General features: G+C 44.7%; 1 protein-coding gene and 1 pseudogene across 2 annotated transcripts in view; one reads left to right on the forward strand and one right to left on the reverse strand.

The window, feature by feature from the left end:
* The window catches only part of Esr2 (estrogen receptor 2), a 34,969-nt gene extending 16,366 nt beyond the window's left edge, over positions 1–18,603 (reverse strand). For both annotated transcript variants that reach the window (XM_090344257.1, XM_090344256.1), the window contains exons 1-6: positions 18,501–18,603; positions 11,322–11,776; positions 9,544–9,716; positions 9,120–9,236; positions 5,250–5,549; positions 939–1,077 (exon numbers count right to left, since the gene is read on the reverse strand). In XM_090344257.1, coding sequence (XP_090200383.1) covers positions 939–1,077; positions 5,250–5,549; positions 9,120–9,236; positions 9,544–9,716; positions 11,322–11,740 — 1,148 coding nt within the window. In that variant the 5' untranslated portion in view covers positions 11,741–11,776; positions 18,501–18,603. The remainder of the gene's footprint in view (positions 1–938; positions 1,078–5,249; positions 5,550–9,119; positions 9,237–9,543; positions 9,717–11,321; positions 11,777–18,500) is intronic.
* On the forward strand, positions 6,998–7,383 carry LOC150054548 (small ribosomal subunit protein uS9 pseudogene; annotated as a pseudogene).
* Positions 18,604–22,273: the final 3,670 nt, after the last annotated feature.

Genomic DNA, 22,273 nt, shown 5'->3' on the forward strand with positions numbered 1-22,273 from the left:
AACCAACTTCCATGGAGATTTTCCAACTGTTTAATAAATGGAATACCAAGGATTTCCCCATTTTTCTTGAGAAAAAAAAAACTTGAATGGTGTATATTCTAGTTTATTTTTTCTCTCAACTTGAATCCATTCTGTTAGGTGCCAGTGCTTCACGCCTATAATTCTAGCTACTCAAGAGGCTGAGCTCTGAGGATCATGGTTCAAAACCAGCCCAGGCAAGAAACTCTGTGAGAATCTTATTTTTAATGAACCACCCCTAGAAGTGAAACGGTGGTTCAAATGGTATAGTACTAGCTTTGAGTGAAAAAGCTAAGTGACAGTTCCCAGGCTGTGAGTTCAAACTCCAGTATCACCTTTAAAAGAAAATTAAATATAACCAAGATATGACATTGGCAATGCCATGTCCCAATATCTATTTATCTAGTGCTTATAACTAGACCTTCCATTGCTATTGTCAAAAATAGTCTTCTAATACATTCCTTACAGTGAGTTAAAGCACATGAGAACCAATCTGGAAGGTCTGGAAGAATGCTGAACACCTATCTAGATAGCTGGAGATGTACTTGATCACTTTAGGAGGAGAAAACAGCAGGACAACTTGGGATCGCTAACTTGGGAGTAGAATTTGGAATGCAGTGCTCAGTGGGCCCATAGTCATCACATTTCCTGCAGGACTCCATCTCCTTTCATGGCCCTGGACTCTGAATGTTGCTCTTTCACTGTCTGGAAATGAATTCCTGTACATACGCTCAGCCCTTATACATAGGTCTTCACCTTGAGTTCTTGACCAGGTGAAGCAGTAGGTACCTTATTATTCCTAATTGTCCTCTCAGTGTGATGTTGTACTTGCTGCACTAGGACCTGGTCCCCACTCACTAAGCACCTACACAAACAAGGTAGAGAGAAAACACAAGGTAGGCCTTATTTTTGTTTCTCACCTGTCCAGAACAAGGTCTGGAGCAAAGATGAGTTTGCCAGGGTGATCAATCGAGCGCCACATCAGCCCCACCATTAACACCTCCATCCAGCAGCTCTCCAAGAGCCTCACTTGGTCCAACAGGCTGAGCTCCACAAAGCCTAGGGAAAGCAAAAGGCCATGAGACACATACCTGCCCTCCTCCTCATTAACCTGTTTCTTTTCTTTTCTTTAATTGGTCCTGGGGCTTGAACTCAGGGCCTGGGTGCTATCTCTGAGCTTTTCTGCTCAAGGCAGGTGTACTACTACTTTGAACCACAATGGCACTTCTGGTTTCCTGATTAGTTGGAGATAACAGTCTCACTGACTTTCCTGCCAGAGTTAGTTTCAAACCATGATCCTCAGGCCTCTGCCTTCTGGCTAGCTAGAATTACAGGTGTGAGTCATCTCACAGTCCCTGGTTCAACAACATGCTTCCATAAACACAGAATAGCAAGGTTTTAAAAGTTAAGAGAATGTGAACAATATGAGGAAATAACTAATCTCTCAAACATGTGATTAAATGCCAGTAAAAGGAAGGAAAACTTGAACTAAAGGAATACAGCTTGTAGTTTCCAGTCTTAGATCCCTTGTAGAGACAAACTTCATGTAGTTGTTGTTGTTTTAAACACACACACAGCTCCCTAGACAGATGCTAGATGACAATAGAAGGTCTGAGCTGATAGCTATACTGTCTTGATCTTTTCTGTATACTGCTGAGAAACCGAGAGCTCTGATGGCATTAGAATGGCTTCTGGTTCTACCCATCCTCACTTGGGAAGGGTGGGGAGGACTTGTAGGTAACAGCTGGGTGGAGGATGGGAGTGAAAGGGCCAGACTTGGCAGAAAGTCAGCTTCGGGGCTGGGAGTTTGGCCTCGTGGTAAAGTGCTTGCCCAGCATGCACGAAGACCTGGATTTGATTCCTTGAAACCACATACATAAGAAAAGCTGGAAGTGGTGCTGTGGCTTAAGTGGTAGAGAGCTATCTTTAAGAAAGCCAAAGGCCCTGAGTTCAAGCCCCAGGACTGTCCAAAAGAAATTTTTTTAGTTTAAAAAAAAGAAAACACAGCTTCCGCTCAAATGGCTTCTCTGATTTCTTGACATTTCCCAGCCAAAGTCAGGATCATTCTGGGCTGGAGTACTCTCAGGGTGATTCCTTCCTAAAGGGCAAATATAACCACCAGAGGCAGCTGTTACTGTTACTAGCCTGCACTGATGGCACAGGTGGAAAAAAGACAGGTCATGTCTAGAGAAGTGAGGGTTTTTTTAAGCTAGAGTGGCTTCTATAAGCCATGATAAAAGCAAGGAGTGGTAGAATATAAATATACAGTCACCAAAGGTACATTATTGGAATGAACTAGATCCTGGTCTGAATGTTAGTAACCTCAGTCCCTTTTTTATGCCAGTCCTGGGCTTCGGCTCAGCGCTTGAGCACTGTCCCTGGATTTTTTCTCAAGGCTAGGGCTCTACCACTTGAACCACAGCACCACTTCTGGCTTTTTGCTACATATGTGGTACCGAGGAATTGAACCCGGGTCTTCGTGCATCCCCGACCTCGCCCAACACAGGCCGACTAGACTGGGGCGTGGTGGGGGGCTGGTCTGTACTTGGTGTGGCGCACCTCTGACACCCGGGGTCACGAGCCAGCACTGGCCTTGCCTGAGCTTTAACAGTATGCAGAAGGTAGAATCTCTTACAATCATATGGCCATAAAGAAACTATAGTACAGAGACTGCACACATGGCCAAAAGCTTTGAACAATTATACTGCAAATCTGAACAAATGAGAATTTTAGGAAATAATGAATGTAAAGATTGGGCAAATATTTTCCAAAAACACTTGTGTGTGCTTAGTTCAAGTTCCTGACAGATGTCCACATTTCCATCTCACCCACAGTTGCAGACAATAAGCCCACCTAACACAAATAAATCCATCCTTCCTCCCTCCTTCTCTTCTTCCCTCCCTCCCTCCCTTTCTCCCTCCTTCCCTTCTTTCATGCTAGGCCTTGAACTCAGTACTGAGTACTTACTCAAAGTTAGTACTCTACCACTTGAGCTGCACCTCTACTTCGGGCTTTTTGGTGGTTAATTGGAGGTAAATCTCACCAACTTCCCTGCCTGGGCTGGATTCAAATCAAGATTCTCAGATCTCAACTTCCTACATTGCAAGAATTATAGGTGTAGGAGCCCAGAGTTGGGCCTAGTGGTAGACGGCTTGTCTAGCATGCAGCATGCACGAAGACCTGGGTTCGATTCCTTGGTACCACATACATAGAAAAAAAGCCAGAAATGGTGCTGAGGCTCAAGTGGTAGAGCTCTAGCCTTGAGAAAAAGAATCCAAGGACAGTACTCAGGCCCTGAGTCTGTGCCCAGTACTGGCAAAAAAAAAAAAAGCCGGGCGCTGGTGGCTCATGCGTGTAATCCTAGCTATTCAGGAGGCTGAGATCTGAGGATCAAGGTTCAAAGCCAGCCGGGTACAAAAGGACTTGAAACTCTTATCTCCAATTAACTTCTAGAAAATGGGAAGTGGGGCTTGACTCAAGGATAGGGTGGTAGCCTTGAGCTGAAGAGCTCAGGGACAGTGCCCAGGCCGAGTTCAAGCCCCATGATCCACAAAAAAAAAAGAAAAAAAATTACAGGTATGAGCCACCAGTACACAGCAAGCTTTAAATTTCTATAGGTACCCAACAAGCTCAAGACTAGATGACATCTAATATTGTTTTGGCTTGGAAAATAACTATGTCAGCTAAAGGAAGGAGGAATCACAAGTAAAGACAATGCCTAAATTTTCTATAAAACATGAAAAGCGCTAGGCTTGAAATAATAATCAGCTTAAAAGTCCAGTTTTGCTAGGGCACAAATAAGCTGCACAGTTTTCAGGAATAATCTCACCATATGGGATGCTGCAAGACATTGTTTGGAATATGCTCAAAGCAGAAACAAGAGGAAAAAATGCATCAGTATTTCTTTCTTTGGTAAACAGCAAAGAAAATGAAGTAATTTTGGCAAAGGAGAACATGAAAGCGAAGGCAAAACAAAGCTAGAGAGCAGCAGTTTCCCAGCTCAGCAAGAATGAATGAGTCCAGGCCAATCATGACCCTACCACCCCAGGCCTTGCTACCCACAGCTCTGTACCAGCTTCTCCACCTCACGTAGTTTTTACAGTTTGCCTATTGCAGCTGCTGTCCCAGGCCATGACAGCATCCCTCTCACTCAGAACCTGAGACCGATTTCATTCTGTCAATGTACAGAAATTGGAGGCAGGCACAAGTAGCTCATGCCTGCAATCCTAGCTATTCAGCAGACTGAGATCTGAGGATCTTGATTCAAAGCTAGCCTGGATGGGAAAGTCTGTGAGATACTAATCTCCAATTAACCACCCAAAAGCCAAAAGTGGAGCTGTGGTTTATGTGATAGAGCACTAGCCTAGAGCACAAAAGCTCTGGGACAGAGCCCAGGCCCTAGGACCAGCTCACAAAAGAGAGAGAGGGAGAGAGAGACTCATAGACTTTCCTCTCTAAGGTTGGCCTTGAACTCAGGACCTAGCACTATCCCCGAACTTTTTTTAAAATTTTTTTCTGTATTTTTTTTTTTTTTTTGCAGTTTATTGGAGGTACGAGGCTCATACACTTTCCTGCTTGCGCTGGCTTTGAACCACAATCTTCAGATCTCAGCCTCCTGATTAGCTAGAATTCATCACAGTGTGAGCCACTGCCACAAAGCCTGCCATTTTTTTTTATTATATAGTATCTGACAAATTTATATTTAGCATCTGACAAACCTTTCTTTCAATTTCATAACTGCCATTATGTCTAATACCGTACCCTGCCTAACCTGACCAGACTCCTCCTTTACGTTTTTTTTAATGTTTTTTAAATTTATTAATTTGTTATTTATTGCCTGGGGCTTGATCTCAGAACCTGAGCACTGTCCTTGGGCTTTCCTCAAGGCTGGCACTCTACCACTTGAGCCACAGCACCACTTCTGACTTTTTTATGTAGGTGGTACCGAGCAATCGAACTCAGGTCTTGGTGCCAGCTAGGCAAGCACTCTACCACTAGGCCAGACTCGGGGGCCCCAGACTCCTCTTTTTCAAGAAGAGAGACAGGTGATATCGGAAGCCCTACCCTGACCTTTTAACCATGCTCCAGGCCCCAGGCCCCTAGAATTTCTTGCCCAAATGGTTCCACGTGGAATCCCAGAGCCTGGTTGGGTCTCCTCCCCTCCAAGAACACCCTGGACCACAGGCAGCCCACCCATAAACGGAACACCACTGAGGCCCAGCAAGGCCTACCGGGGATCTTCTTGGCCCAGCTGATCATGTGCACCAGCTCCTTGTCGGCCAGCGTGGTGAGGGACATCATCATGGAGGCCTCGGTGAAAGGCGTGCTGGGCCGGCTCACCAGCACGCGGGGCGGCTCTGCCTCCTGCAGGGTGAGCACCAGCTGCTCAGGGCTCAGCCCGCTCAGAAGCAACTCCTTCCCCCGGCCCACGTGGCCGCCTGGTTTCTTGGCTTTGCTCAGGATGTGCAGCTGCTCGCTGGAACTTCTCTGTCTTCTCACGATGCGGTACCCACACCTTTCTCGCCGCGAGCCTACCGGGGACAGCCGAGGGTGAGATGGTGCTTTCCCGGATCAGAATCAAGTCAAGGGAAGGGACAGGATTTGAAAACAAAACAACATGGGATGACATGATTTTAGGACCCAAATTACTCTCAGAATGTGTCTGGGAGCAGAGACTAACCTTTTCTTTGGAACCTGTAGAGGGCATGGACAGAAGATGGCTAAGGCTGGACACTACTAAGAAAACACCACCCCACTTTGTGGACTTTTAGGTTTCCACTGGAGGTCATCCAGCGATACTAAGTCCAGTGCAGACATAGCTCTGCTTCCAAAGTATGAAAAGTGGAGAAACTATTAACAAGTCAACATCCATATCCCTAAAAGAAGTATGGAATAGTAACATCCCAAAATGTTTCTTTCTTTTCTTTTTTTTTTTTTTTGCCAGTCCTGGGGCTTGAACTCAGGGCCTGAGCACTGTCCTAGGGTTTTCTCAAGGCTAGAGCTCTACGACTTGAGGCACAGCACCACTTTCAGTTCATTCTATGTATGTGGTACCAAGGAATTGAACCCTGGTCTTCATGCAGGCTGGCAAGCATTCTACCACTAGGCCAAGCTACTGACTCCCCCAAATTTTTGATGCTTATGTACATATATAGTTTTTTTTTCTTTTTATATGCTTATAAAACAAAGTATTTCTCAAATAAATGGCCTGAAAAAAATCTGGAAAATATAGAAGACAAGGAATTTCAGCATGCATTCAGCCTTCTTTATGCTTTTATACTCTCATATTTTATGAGAAAAATTAGAATCACAGTGTGTGTACTATTTCATAACCTGCTTTTTCCCACAATTAAAGTATGTCATGGGACCGGGAGTTTGGCCTAATGGTTAAAGTGCTTGCCTAGCATGCATGAAGACCCGGGTTCGATTCCTCGGTACCACATACATAGAAAAAAAGCCGGAAGTGGTGCTGAGGCTCAAGTGGTAGAGCTCTAGCCTTGAGAAAGTCCAAGGACAGTGCTCAGACCCTGAGCTCAAGCCCAGGACTGGCAAAAAAAAAAAAAAAAAAAAAAAAAGTATGTCATAAGGCTGAGCGTGGTGGCTCATGGCTGTAATTCTAGCTACTCAGGAGACTGAGGAACAGAGTTCAAAGCCAGCCCAGGCACTAAAAAGTCCATAATAGTTGTGCAGGGTGGCTCGTGGCTGTAATCCTAGCTACTCAGGAAGCTGAGATCTGAGGATCCGGCTCAAAGCCAGGCCAGGCACTAAAGAATGTGAGACTCTTATCTCCAATTAATCACTAGAAAATAGAAAGTGGTGCTGTGGCTCCAGGGGTAGGGCAGTGGCCTTGAGCTGAAGAGCTCAAGCCCAGAGTTCAAGCCCACAAAAAAAAAAAAAAAAAAACTTAAATAGCGCAAAAGGATCTAGAATGCAGGTTAGAATTGTGGTCACTGCCTTTTCAGGTTTGGGCGCCATAGCCATGCTGTCCAAGGGCCCACTGCAGACCCAAGAAAACCACTACCCCGGTGGCCCACTGAAAACATGGGAATGGCCTCATCAAAGTGAATGGGAGATGATGGAGCCCTGCATGCTGGAGTACAAGTTATTGTAGCCTGTTCTCCTTCTGGGCAAAGAATGATTTGCTGGTGTAGACATCCGGGTCCGTGTGAAGGGTGGCGGTGATGTGGCTCAGATTTATGCTATCCAGCAGTCCATCTCCACAGTGGATGAGCTTCCAAAAAGGAGATCAAAGACCGCCTCATCCAGTACGACTGCACCCTGCTGGTAGCTGATCCCTGTTGCTGCGAACCCAAGAAGTCTGGAGGCCCTGGTGCCTGAGCTCACTACCAGAAATTCTACCGATAGGCACATCATGAGGTCCAGACTGGAGCTCACCTTTGTAATAAAGAGTGTGGGATTTTAAGGTTTAAATAAAAAAAGAATTCTGTGCACTGAAGAACAAATGTTGGAACTGCATTGTGTCAAGTTGTAACTGCCATGACCTATTCATTGAGAGGAGATCAAGGAAGGAAAGGAAAGTGACGCAGACACTGTGTCCTCAATTTAAGTCATTTGAACACATTCAGGGAAACAAAGCAAAACGTTCCCCGCAGGACTCACACTTGCCATGGTGCCATAGCCGATCAACATTCCTATACAATAAAATGTTCTTGTAGCTACTAAAGAGGCTGAGATCTGAGAAAGTGGTCCAAAGCCAGTCTTGGCAGGAAAGTTCATGAGAGTCCTATCTCCAATTATCCACCCCAAAGCCAAAAGCAAGCTGTAGCTCAAGTGATAGAGCACTAGTTTTAAGCAAAACGCTCAGGGACAGAACCCAAGCCCTGAATTCAAGCCCCAGGATTGGTAGGTATCCACACACACACTGCTCTTATTCTAAAACTAAACTTGAAATAATTTTTTGGCCAGTCCTGGGGCTTGAACTCAGGGCCTGGGCTCTGTCCTTGAGCCTCTCTATGCTCAAGGCTAGGGCTCTACCACTTGAGCCCCCACTCCATTTCTGACCTTTTCTTTTTATGTGGTACTAAGGAATTGAACCCAGAGCTTCATGCATGCTAGGCAAGCATGCTACCACTGAGCCACATTCCCAGCCTGATATCATTTTTTAAATGAAATACACGAGGGCCGGGAGTTTGGCCTAGTGGTAGAGTGGCTTGCTTAGCTTGCTGTGGCTCAAGTGGTAGAGCTCTTGCCTTGAGAAAGCCCAAGGACAGTGCTCAGGCCCTGAGCTCAAGCCTGGGACTGGCAAAAAAAAAAATCCTCCTAGCAACAGTCCCTGGAAAAAGTGCCATAAATAATTTCCTAATTATTGCTCCCTTCTCAGCACCTGCTGTTAGTCCTAAAAGTAAAAGAATCATTGTTCTGTACTCTACCTAGCATACTTAAGAATCTCAGAACTTGTGGGCAGGAATAGAGGGAATAGGAGGGAGAGAAACTTGGTGAAAGGGAAGGAAGGGGTAACTTAGTGCAAAAAGAATTGGACTATGAGGGCCGGGAGTTTGGCCTAGTGGTTAAAGTGCTTGCCTAGCATGCACGAAGACCCAGGTTCTATTCCTCGGTACCACATACATAGAAAAAAGCCGGAAGTGGTGCTGAGGCTCAAGTGGTAGAGCTCTAGCCTTGAGAAAGTCCAAGGACAGTGCTCAGGCCCTGAGCTCAAGCCCAGGACTGGCAAAAAAAAAAAAAAAAGAATTGGACTATGAAATGGTCACCCCTCTGTATAACACCTTCATAATAACAATGAAATTATTTGTTTAAGGAGTTAAGGATCTACACCTCAAAATGTTTAATAAGATGCCTCTAAATTACCTGGTTTCTCTGGACATGCCAGGGTGTCAGGTAGGTAATTATCCAACTGGGGGCGAGAAGCCCCCCAAACTATGACCTGGCCTCTTCTGCTGCCTCCTGTCGTTTACTCACACTTACCCCAGCTCTGCCTGCAGCCAGGGGAAATGAGTCAGAGCAACACAACTGCATCCTCATACAGAAGACAGTTACCATACTGTCCATCTCCTGTCATCCCAGGCTGTAAGTCCCCAGAGCCCACCCTGTCCCCACATGACAGAGAGGCTGGGAATGCTTACCACACTTCACCATCCCGACTTCATAGCACTTGCGCAGTCGACAGGCCTGGCAGCTTTTACGTCGGTTCTTATCTATGGTACACTGATTTGTAGCTGGACAAATATAATCATTATGACCTACAGTAGATAATAAAACATAAAGCAATCATAAGATCAGTGTTGCAATACCTTGGTGAAATCTCTTGTACAACCAGAATACTAAGTTATGAATATCAAATACTGAAATTATATTTTTAATTCATAAAAACTCACATTTGAAGCAATCCATATCCCTTCCCCATATAACCAACTCACTCCCAAACATACGGTGAGCTGTAAAACTGCTCATCAAGTATAAAAAAGTGTCCTGCACAGGTCAGCGGTGAAATGTCTGTCAGGTCATCTCTGCAACATATGATAGACACAGAAAGCAGTGGTCCTGTACCTTGAATGCTTCTTTTAAAAAATGCCTTGCATCCTTCACAGGACCAGACTCCGTAGTGATACCCGGATGCGTAATCACTGCACACCGCGCAGAAGTGAGCATCTCTCTTCGAACTTGTACTGGGAACGGGGCTGGCACAGCTGCTCCCACTAATCTTCCTTTTCAGCGTCTCTCTGGAAACAAGGGAAATGTCCATGGTAAAAGAACTCAGGCTGAGCGCCAGTGGCTCATCCCTGGAATCCTAGCTACTCAGGAGGCTAAGAGCTGAGGATCATGGTTCAAAGCCAGCCCAAGCAGGAAAGTCCACCAGCTGTTATCTCCAATTAACCATCAGAAACCCCGAAGTGGTACTGTGGCTCAAAGTAGAAGAGCACCAGTCGAGCAAAATAGAGCTTGGGGACAGTGCCCAGGCCCTGAGTTCAAGCCCCATGACAACAACAACAACCAAAAGAAAGATGGGGGGACAGTATTTTTAAAGATTATAATTTTATTGACTTATATTAGTTATTGAGGAGGGATTTCATTGTTATAGCGCTACACATTTACAATGTATTCTAGTCAGTCTCATTTATCATTCTCTCTCTCATCCCCTTAAAAACTAGCATATACTTTTTATAAATTTTCTTTATTTGATTTATCTATTTATTGGTCATTGGGCTTGAACTCAGGGCCTGGGCACTGGCCCTGCGTCTTTTTACTCAAGACTCTACCATTTTAAACCACAGGGCCACTTCAGGTTTTCTGGTTTTCTGGAGATTAAAGTCTCACAGACTTTCCTATTGGAGTTGTCTTAGAACTGCAATCCTCAAATGTCAGCCACCTGAGCTTACGGGAATTCTGAGTCATCAGTGTCCAGCTCTTTATTTTATTAATAAAAAATTTTATAGACCCTTGGTTATCTCATATTGTTACAGTATCCCACTTTGTTACCTGATATACCGGATATATTTGTATTTGGTTATTTGAAATTGGATAGGGAAGGGGAGAAAACAAGATGAGGGGTAGGGGAGGGGGGAGGAAAATGGGGATCAAGCCAGGTGAAAGGGTATCAATGTATGTGAATTAAAGCACTTCCTGTCTGGCAAATATCATGTACCCCTTCTATTAGTTACAATAAAAAATTTGAAAAAAAGAAATCATGAAATCATGCTAGTCTTTTTTGATGGGATTAAATCTATTCAATTTGGAGAAAATAAATATCTGACAATGCTAAAAAAAATTTATAGAAAGAAAAATAAAATGATTGTTCAGTATTTTCTCAAAAAAATTTAGGTTTTTTAAAAAATTGGTTCTGGGGGCCAGGAGTTTGGCCTAGTGGTAGAGTGCTTGCCTAGCATGCACGAAGACCCAGGTTCAATTCCTCAGTACCACATACATAGAAAAGCCAGAAGTGGTGCTGTGACTCAACTGACAGAGAGCTAGACTTGAAGAAAAAGCCCAAGGATAATGGTCAGACCCTGAGTTCAAGCCCCCCGACTGGCCAAAAAAAAATTGGTTCTGAGGATTGAACCCAGAGCGTAATATGTGCTAGGTATGTATTCTTCCACTAAGTGACAGCCTAGCCTCTACTTTCTGTTTCATGAATACACTTGAAACAAGTGTTTCAACATTTAATATGCTATAACTTAGTACTTCAGTTGTTTAAAAGTTTCTCTTTCTCCTTCTCCCTACACCATCCTTTCCATCCACAGCCATAATTAACAAAATAAAGACATTGCACCACACACATCCTCCTCAATGGTTCATAAAGTGAACAACAATTTCAAAGGAAAGCTTACCTGTTTAGAGGTAAGGTGTGTTCTAAAGCTTGTGCCTCACACCAAGGACTCTTCGGTGGCTCTGCATACAGAAGTGATGCCTGGCAATGGATCGCCAAAGGAGACAGATGTCCTGGAGCTGACCACAGCACATCTGGGCTTGTGGTCTGTCGGCCAGGCCCTCTATCCAAGCTATTAGCATTGCCAGGAAGACTGTAGTTTACCACCGCTGGGCTGTAGAATGTCATGGCTGAGTATTCATGGCGGCTCTCCACGTAGGATGAAGGAATATAAAGTGAGCCAGGCTCCAGGGGTAGAACAGGCTGGCTGCAGTTGAAAGAGGCAGGAGAGTGAAGGCTGGACGGTGAGTTTTTGATATCCATGTCTTGAAAGGGTAACAGCTGAGAAAACTCCTTGTGAGAAGAGGCACAAATGGACATTCTAGGGGGCTCAGAGACTCCTGGCAAGTGAAACGCCTAAAAAGAAAAAGAGATACTGGTAAGTTAGCTAGTGCCATGGAAATATTTACAGAGCTGGTGCTGGCTGTTGTGGTACCTGCCTGTAATCTCAGCACTCTGAAAGCTGAGGAAGGAGGATCTTTCGTTTGAGGCTGATCTGGGTTCAACAGTAAGAGCTTGACCTTTTTTTTTTTTTTTTTTTTTTGTAGGTCATAAGGCTTGAAAGTGGCCTGAGTGCTGTCCCTGAGCTCTTCAGCTCAAGGCTACCACCCTACCCTTGAGCCAAGCCCCACTTCGCATTTTCTAGAGGTTAATTAGAGATAAGAGTCTCAGGACCTTTTGTGCCCTGGCTGGCATTGAACCTCAATCTTCAGATCTCAGCCTCCAGAGTAGCTAGGATTACAGGCGTGAGCCACCACGCCAGGCATTGACTTATTTTAAATGCATGCCTGCATTTGTAAGGAGTTACAAAAATATCTGGAAACCTATGGATGAAAATATCAACCACAGTGAGTGAAGGGCTGGGCGGAAATGACAAAAGGGTGACACGGGTCAAGAAGCCTTGTATTCATAAGCTTCTATGTTCAATGGCAACTCTTTTGTACAACTACTTAAGAGATAATAAAAATATTTTAAAAGAAACTATTAACCACGGAGAATGGATCAGAGAGGCATGAAACTCGTGGTCTCCTTCTTTCACTTCTTTATTGCTTTGTGCAACTGTTGTTAACTGCAATTTTTTTTGTCAGTCAGAGGGCATGAACAAGGGGCCTGAGCACTGTCCTTAAGCTCTTTTGCTCGAGGTTAGTTGTTCTACCACTTTGAGCCACAGCTCGACTTCCAGTTTTTCGTTGTTGTTTTGCTTTGCTTTGCTTTGTTTTTGTTGGTCGTGGGGCTTAAACTCTGGACCTGGGTGCTGTCTCTGAGCATTTCAGCTCAAGGCTACCACCGTACCTCTGGAGACACAACACCACTTTCAGTTTTCCAGTGGTTAATTGGAGATAAAAGTCTCCCATTCTTTAGTGCCAGGGCTGGCTTCGAACCACAATCCTCAGATCTTCACCTCCAGAGTAGCTAGGCTTACAGGCATGAGCCATCAGCATCCAGCTCACTGTAACATTTTTATCCCCAATCATTTATTACAACGTTATTTATTACAAACATAAAATAATATGAGATCCGCTGGTACATAGCTGTAGTCCCAATACTTGAGCAGCAGAGGCAGGAAGATCTTGAGTGTGTGGCAGCCTGAACCACATAATAAAACCTTGTCTCAAAATAAAAATGATGCCAGGCACCAGTGGCTCCCACCCATAATCTTACCAACTCAGGAGGCTCAGAGGTAAGGATCATGATTCAAAGCCAGTCAGGACAGGAAAGTCTGAGAGTCTCTTATCGCCAATGAACCACCAAAAGAAAAAAAGCAGAAAGATAAGCTACAGCTGGGGTGATGAGAGCCAGCCTTGAGCAAAAGAGCTCAGGGACAGTACCCAGACACCCAGGCCTCAAGTCCAAGCCCCAGGACTGGCGCACATACACACACACATACACACAGCTACTTAGGGTAGCAGCAGCAGCAGTAACAATAGTAAACTGAGTATTAGTAGCTCATGCCTATACAAAAGCCATGATGTAAGGACTATGATTTGAAGCCAGCCAGGGCAGAAAAGCCTGAAGACTTTACAACAAACCAGCACAATACTAAATGGCGGTTGTGCTTAACTGAACAAGAAGGATAAGCAAAAGCTTAAGGCCTTGAGTTTGACAAAAGCAAACAAAACAATTGCTCCATCTAATCTGTACTCCCACCAACCTCTCGAAAAACAGCACTTTTTTTAAGGCATTCCACTACATTGTCTGCCCTTTCATTCATTCTAACCTAGCTCTTCCCTTGGAAAACGTGCTGGGTCCCTAAGAAACAAGAACCTTAAGACAACTATAAACCAAATCCTCTTTATTGAATTAGAGATATGTCAAATCCTTCTTGGAAATAGTAGAGGTGGGTAGGAAAGTAAGAAGTAAAACTAAAGTTTCAGTTCTCTGAAGGTACATGCAACTCTTTCTTGTGTGTATGTGTGTGTCTGTGTGTGTGTGTGTGTCTGTGTGTGTGTGTGTGTGTGTGTGTACACGTGGCAGAAGAAAGGTAGTTTTAGGAAGACCTGCTTTCAGAATATAGATGTATTTCTGTGCCCAGAACCCAGACAGGACTGCCTGTCGCTGGCACAGGGGAAAATCGAAATTCAAATTCTGAAGTAAGCTTCTGCTCTAGGGACCTCATCTAAATGGATTACCACGAGGCATCTTCTCATCAGCAGCTTAGCTCACTTAGCTTAAGGGCCTCAAGTTTCACTCATGTCACAGGATGCGTCAGAATTTCTTTTTTAAAAAGGCTGAATGAGTCAGGTACTTGGTGACTCACACCTGTCATCCTAGCTATTCCGGAAGCTGAGAGTCAAGGATTTCAATTCCAAGCCAGACCAGGTAGGAAAGTCCATTTTTAAAAGTCTTATCTCTACTAAAATTGCTGGAAAGAAAAGCCACAAGTAGCTCAAGTGGTAGAGCATTAGCCTTGAACACAAAAGCTCAAGAACAGAGCCCAGGCCCAAAGTTCAAGGACCAACAAAAATAAATAAGTGAATGAATAAAAGGCTGAATATGCAGGGCACTAGTTGATCAGATACTCAGGACGCTGAAAGTTGAGGATCATGGTTTACAGCTAATTCAGGCAGACAAATCCAAAAGACTCTTCTTTCCAATTAACAACCCAAAAGCCAGAAGTGGAGCTGAGGCTCAATTGGTAAAGAGCTATCCTTGAGCAAAGAAGTTCAGGGACAGGGCTGGGAATATGGCTTGGTGGTAGAGTACTTGCCTAGCATGCATGAAGCCTTGGGTTCGATTCCTCTGTCCCACATATAAACAGAAAAGGCTGGAAATGGGCTCTGTGGCTCAAGTGATGGAGTGCTAGCCTTGAGCAAAAAGAAGCCCAGGGATGGTTCCCAGGCCCTGAGTTCAACTCCCTTAACTGGCAAAGAAAAAAAATTCCCAGGATAGTCATTAAAAAAAATGACTAAATAATATCCCCTTGTAGGTACAGACCATTTCAGATTGTTCAAGTTAACATTTTCTGCAGAGCTGTTTGAAACCATTTGCAGATCCACAGAAGTACTTGGGTTAGAGTAGGTGAGTATCAGAAGGCCCACGGGAGGCTGGGAGTTTGGCCTACTGGTAAAGTGCTTGCCTAGCATGCACGAAGACCCGGGTTTGATTCCTTGGTACCCATACATAGAAAAAAGCTGGAAGTGGTGCTGTGGCTCAAGTGGTAGAGCTCTAGCCTTGAGAAAGCCCAAGGACAGTGTTCAGGCCCTGAATTCAAGCCAGGACTCAGGAAAAAAAACAAAAAAAAAAGAATGACCACTGGAGTTGGTGATTCAAGCACTGGTAACAAATGGCAGCAACTAAATAACAATATGGTTGACAGGCATGTATGCCTCAACTTATCTGGAAAACACTTCTCCTATTTCAACCCACCTACATGTACATCTGTTCATGGGGCAGGTTATTTATGCTTTTAATATTATACCTGAATAATATTTTGGCTCATTGTTATTATTCTACTGTCTGAGCTTCTCTGAACTAGACAAATATTTAACCAAAGCACATTTAAAAGCACTTGAATGACAGAATTTACACAGTTATAGCTGTCTGATGTCACACATGGGCAGACAGCCAATCAGCTTCTCTAGTCTAGCCTTTCTGCACATCAGATGGATGGTAATATCAGACAATTCGACAGTCATTAAAGGAGTATCTTCTGGAAGTCTGCAGAGTCCCTGAGATTTTTCACTCAAGGCTAGCATTCCACTACTCTGAGACATGGCACCACTTTTGGTTTTCTTTTTCTGGTGATCCTTTGGAATTAAGAGTCTCATAGACTTTCCTTCCCAGGCTGACTTTGAACCACAATCCTCAGCCTCCTGAGTAGCTAGGATTACAGGCATGAGCCACTGGAGCCTAAGAAGCTTTTTTTTTTTTTTAAGCTCAGGGCCTGGGCAGTGTCCTTGCCCTTTCTCAAGACTAGCACTCAACCACTTGAGCCATAGTGTCACTTCTGGCTTTTTCTGTGTAGGCGGTACTCAGGAGTTGAACCAAGGGCTTCATGTATGCTAAGCAAACACTCTACCACTAGGCTATGCTCCTGGCCCAGGTATCTTTATGAAGGAGGGGGGTCAGGGGGCTTAAACTCAGCCTGGGCACTGTCCCTGACAGCTCAAGGTTACTGCCCTACCCCTGGGCCTGGGCATTGTTGCTGAGCTCTTCATCTCAAGGCTACCACCCTACCTTTGAGCCAAGCCCCACTCCCCTTTTCTAGAGGTTAATTGGATAAGAGTCTCAGGTCCTTTTGTGCCTGGGCTGGCTTTGAACCTTGATCCTCAGATCTCAGCCTTGTAAGTAGCGAGGATTACAAGGGTGAGTCATTGTGCCAGATTTTAAGGTAATCTTTTTCTTTCTTTTTTCTTTTCTTTTTTTTTGCCAGTCCTGGGCCTTGAGCTCAGGGCCTGAACACTGTCCTTGGGCTTTCTCAAGGCTAGAACGCTACCACTTGAGCCACAGCACCACTTCTGGATTTTTTTTTCTATGTATGTGGTACCGAAGAATCAAACCTGGGTCTTAGTGAATGCTAGGCAAGCACTCTACCACTAGGCCAAACTCCAGGCCTCTTAATTAATTTAATAATAGGAAAAAATAACTATAGAACTGATCAATAAATAATTTAGTTTACAAGCAAATTTTTAGAACATGTTCAGATATCTTGCAAAATGAGTGAAGCCTAATTCCCTTTGTGTCCTAATTCATGTACATCTAAAAAGGTCAATTTTAACTATAGGTAATAAAGCTAAAAATAATGTGCTAGGCACTGATTTATGAAGTTCAACATTCAAATATGGGGTTCTCAAAGATTCTAGATATAATCATCAAGCAAATGATTTGTTTAGCCCTCAGTATTGTATTATCTATTCCAAAAAATGACTTAAAACATCAAAAATTGTCACATGGCATAGTTTAAATCATTACTTGTTTGTTTTATAGAAAATTGTAGTATTTTCCTATTGTTGTGGTGCTGAGGTTTGAACTCAGATCTTTCCCATTTGCTAGGCAGGCCCTATACCACTTAAGCCATACTTCCAGTCCCAGTTTGTTATTCTTTACAAGAGGGATAGTGGCCAGGAGTTTGGCCTTGTGGTAGAGTGCTTGCTTAGCATACATGAAGACTTAGGTTTGATTCCTTGGTACCATATACATAGAAAAGGCCAGAAGTGGTGCTGTGGCTCAAGTGGTAGAGCTCCAGCCTTGAGAAAGCCCAAGGACAGTACCCAGGTCCTGAGTTTATACCCCAGGACTGGGGGGAGGGAGAGGAGAGGCATAGTAGCTAGTTTTTTTCCCTTACATTAAACAGAAGAGGATTTTATTGTTACATTACTACACATTTCTATTTTTCCTTTCTCTCATCCTAAAACAATTCCAACAGGTTTCACTTCTGTTTTCACAGTTGCAAACACTCTGTTTCGATCATTTTCATTCTCTCTCATTTTCCTGTGAACCTAGACCCCCTGCTACAGACAGAATCCTTTTCCCCTCCCCCCTCCCCCTCATGATTGACAGTTTTTATTGTCATTATTGACAGTTTTTTATGTCCCTTTTAAGGGACATAGTAGCTATTCAACATCAATTATATCTTTGTAGATTGAATTTACTGCTGTCACTTTTTCTATACTGTATATTAACTGAGAAATGTAAAATAATGATCAAAGCCGGGCTGGGATGTAGCTCAGTGGCAAAGCGCTTGCCTAGCAAGTGCAATGCCCTGGGTTAGATCCTCAGTACCAAAAAAGAAAAGACAAAAAAAAAAAAAAAAAGATTAAAGCCATGCAGATCCCACATTCAGTTCGAAATGTATTTTAAATTGATTTTAAAGATCTTGATGCCTTGATCAAGATTTAAGTGACAGGAAAGACAGTGGTTGAAATAAGAATGCTTCAAGTTCATCTTTTTTATATTAAAAAAGAAAATGCAAAAAAAGAAAAAGAAAATGCTTGAACCTAAAAGGGAATCCTAAAGTTTCAGTTGAACAGCTTTCATCCCATTGATATACAGGTCACATTTTTGCCTCCTCTAGAATATATGGAAAAACACAGACGTTCATAGTGAAGAAAAGCTTTCTTTTCATACTCAAAATATATTCACGTTTCTACAAATACTTCCCACATTCACACACACAGGGAACAGCCACAGTGCTACGGCAAAAGTAAGTGTATTAGGGTTGGGGTTTTTTGTTTTTGTTTTTTTGGACAGGATGAAAGTACTCAAAACATTACAAAATAAGGCAAAACCCTCTGTCCAAAGGGCTGTATCATACACCAGAGCACAAACCTGCCATTTACCATGGATGTGGGGCCTTACTCACCCGAATCCAACTTGACTCAAAACCAACGTTTAAGAAAACTAACCCTGGCGGGGAGTTTGGCCTAGTGGTTACAGTGCTTGCCTAGCATGCTCGAAGACCCGGGTTCGATTCCTAGGTACCACATACACAGAAAAAAGCCGGAAGTGGTGCTGAGGCTCAAGTGGTAGAGCTCTAGCCTTGAGAAAGTCCAAGGACAGTGCTCAGGCTAGGACTCCAGTAAAAAAAAAAAAAAAAAGGAAAAAGAAAACTGGCATCCACGGGATGTAAGTTCACTCCTACCAGGTCCGAGGAGGCAGATTTCCTCTTCTCTCCCGGGTCAGGCTCTGCGGGGCGCCGGCCGCGGCTCAGCGCCCGGGACGGAGGGATTTCCGTTCCCTCTGTGACCGGTGTCCCGCGGGATTCCAACAGAGGCAGACCCGGATCCCCTGAGAGCCCGGGACACCTACCTGGCAGGTGTCCGCTGGAGCCGCGCGAGGGCGGACTCCTCCTCCTCCTTGAAGGGGGTGATTCTCCAAGTCGGGGGTGGGGGGGAGGCGGGGCGCGGTGGGGAGGACCAAGCCGCCGGGGAGATTGCAGAGATCAGAGCGACTGAACCGTGAGCTTCTCGATTTTAAAGACCGGGGGGGGGGGGGGAGTGGGGGGAGTGGAGGGGCAAGCCCACGTGACTCGGGAGGACTCGGGAGGGGGGTTTGCTGAAAGGTCTGGCGCCAGGGCAGCGGCTTTGGGCTTCAACCTCTGCCCCTGTGAGGAGGCTCAAACGCAGAAGGCCTGAGAACCAGCATTTGCAGCCAAGATGATGCACATGGGGTAGGGGCGGGGGCGTGCACTTTAGGATATCTCCAGACACCCCCCCCCCCAGCCCCCGTGGGTACCATTAAATACCGACCCTTTCAGAGTCCAGGAGGGAAGGCGGCGGCTCAGTGGTGGGCAACTGTGGCGCTGCAATAGATGAGTGATGAGGCGATCCGGGACGGGCTGGGGGCGAGGGACCCCGGCGGGCAGGAGCGGGGTTGCCGGGCTGGCCTCTGCCGCCCACCCCCCATCCCCGGGCGGCCGGCTCCCGCCGGGGACGCGCGCGAGCACCGGGGACGCAGCCCAGCTGGCTGGAAGGGAGCTACTGGTGACCAAAGTCTGTTGAAAAAGAAAGAAATTTCCTGCCTCCGGTCTCAGCTGCCGTGCTCCCTCCAGGTACCCAGTGCCTGGAATGCTCTTTCCTCCTCCTACCACAGAGGAAAGCTCTGAAGGGTGGCTGAAGACCACTGGCTCCATTCAGTGACACTTGCTTGTTACCATGAAATCTCTGGAAAAGAAACTCTGATGGGGTTTAATCATGAGCAACCCGTAAACAGTTTCAAAAATGACTCAACACGAGAATAAAATAATATTAATAAAGGTCAGAAAGTGTATGAGGTCAGAAACGAGAAGGGGTATAGACAGGAATTGCTTGAGATGGACGTTTGCTAACGCTGTCTAATTCTATCATGTAGCTTCTTTTTGTTTTGTTTTTGGTTGTAGGGCTTGGACTCTGGGCCTAGGCGCTGTCCCTGAGCTCTTCAGCTCCAGGCTACCGCCCTACCACTTGAGGTTCTGTACCACTTCCAGCTTTTTCTGTGGATGTGGTACCGAGGAATTGAACCCTGGTCTTCCTGCATGCTAGGCAAGCACTCTACCACTAGGCCAAACTCCCAGCCCCTCAAAATATTTTTGGTGCCACCAGCACCAAGGTTTCTGCTCCTCCTATCTCCTCCTCTTCTTTTTCTTTTCCTTCTCTGCTTCCTCTTCCTCCTTCTAGTTTTGTCTTTGTTGGTCATGGGAATTGAACTCAGGGACTGAGCACTGTCCCTGAGAGCTCTTATTGCTCAGGGCTAGCCCTTTACCACTTTGAACCACAACACCATCTCCAGCATTCTGGTGATTAGTTTGAGGTAAGAGTTTCGTGGAGGGGCCGGGAATTTGGCCTAGTGGTTAAAGTGCTTGCCTAGCATGCATGAAGACCCGGGTTCGATTCCTTGGTACCACATACATAGAAAAAAGCCGGAAGTGGTAGAGCTCTAGCCTTGAGAAAGTCCAAGGACAGTGCTCAGGCCCTGAGCTCAAGCCCAGGACTGGCAAAAAAAAAAAAAAAAAAGTTTCATGGAGGGCTGAGAGTTTTGCCTAGTGGTAGAGTGCTTGCTTAGCATGCACGAAGACCCGAGTTTGATTCCTTGGTACCACAGACATAGAGAAAAAGCCGGAGTGGTGCTGTGGCTCAAGTGGTAGAACTCTAGCCTTGAGGGGGAAAAAAAAAAAAACCCAAGGACAGTGCTCAGACCTTGAGCCTAAAGCCCAAGACTGGCAAAAAAAAAAAAAAAAAAAGGTTCATGGAGGGGCGGGGAATTTGGCCTAGTGGTAGAGTGCTTGCCTAGCATGCATGAAGACCCGAGTTTGATTCCTTGGTACCACATAAGTAGAGAAAACCAGAAGTGGTGCTGTGGTTTCAGTGGCAGAGCTCTAGCCTTGAGAAAACCCAAGAACAGTGCTCAGGCCCTGAGCTCAATCCCAGGACTGGCAAAAAAAAAAAAAAAAAAAAAAAAAAAAAGCCAGGCACAGTGGCTCATGCCTGTAATCCTAGCTACTCAGGAGGCTGAGATCTGAGGATAGCGGTTCAAAGCCAGCCAGGGCACTAAACTCTGTGAGACTCTTATTTCCAGTTAACCATTAGAAAAGGGGAAGTATGGCTGTGGCTCCAGTGGTAAGGTGGTAGCCTTAAGCTGAAGGGCTCAGGGACAGCACCCAGGCCCAGAGTCCAAGCCCCATAACCCACCAAAAAAAAAAAAAAAAAAAGAATTGGCTGCTGCTTCTGCCAAGTGTTAGTGGCTCACACCTGTAATCCTAGCTACTCATGAAGCTGAGATCTGAGGATTGCAATTCAAAGTCAGCCCATGAGACACTTATCTCCAATTAACCACTGTGCTGTGGCTCAAGGGGTAGAGCACTAGCCTTGAGCTGAAGAGCTCAGGGACAGAACCCAGGCCCAGAATTTAAGCCCCACATCTGCCAAAAGGAAGAAAAAAACAAAACAAAACAAAAAGGCCATTTCTAAAGACTGATTTCCACAGTAGATTCATGGCTCCCTCTAGTGGATAGATAGGAAAGAAAACATTTATATGTGTGATGTGAGTGTATATATGTATGTGTGATATATATTATTGTGCAATATATAGGACTTGTTGAAACACTATTTCTTCATTTATTTATCTACTTCCCAAAAAGAAGACAAGGAGATTAGCCAGGAGTGGCACAGACCAGTGAGTCTCCACACAGGTGCTCTCAGGCTGGCTCTGATTTAGGCTGGCCCTTTAAGCCTTGCCAGCTCACAAGCTGCATTCTCTTAATTTCCAAACATGAAAAAAATCAAGCTAACAAAATGCAATCTAGTTAGGTGCTAGTGGCTCATGCCTGTAATCTACTGTGGAGGCTGAGATCTGAGGATCATGGTTCAAAACCAGTAGAGGAAGAAAGCCCAAGAAAAGACCAAAAAGACAAATTCACAGGCTGAAAGGTTTTTTTTTTTTCTTCCATTCTTTTTTTTTTATTTTTTATTGTAATTAGTAAAAGGGTTACATGATATTTGCCAGATAGAAGGTGCATTAATTCACATACATTGATACCCTTTCACATGTCTTGGTACCCATTACCCTCCCCCCCAAGGCTGAAAGGTTTTATTGGACTGAAAAACCCGAGAAGTGCATCCATATTTTCTTCAGCCTAGCAGGAGAAGAAATGACATGATTCCTTTATAACCAAGGTCGCTTTTATTAGGTATGCACACACACACATACACACATACAAACACACAATATATGTAAAGCTTTGATTTGCCAGGACTGAAAGATTAATTACTATTGTGTATGTTTGGATCTATTGACTACAGCAAGGTTTGGATAATATACAAACATGTATAAGTCATAATTATCCTATAAAATGGTATCTCTTGCCTTTGTTTGAAAAAAAAAATCCACTAGGGCCAGGAGTATAGCCTAGTGATAGTGTGCTCCCCTAGCATGCACAAA

This window comes from Megascapheus bottae, chromosome 14, assembly GCF_031878675.1.
Source record: "Megascapheus bottae isolate mThoBot1 chromosome 14, mThoBot2.hap1, whole genome shotgun sequence".
In the NCBI taxonomy this organism is placed as follows: Eukaryota; Metazoa; Chordata; class Mammalia; order Rodentia; family Geomyidae; genus Megascapheus; species Megascapheus bottae.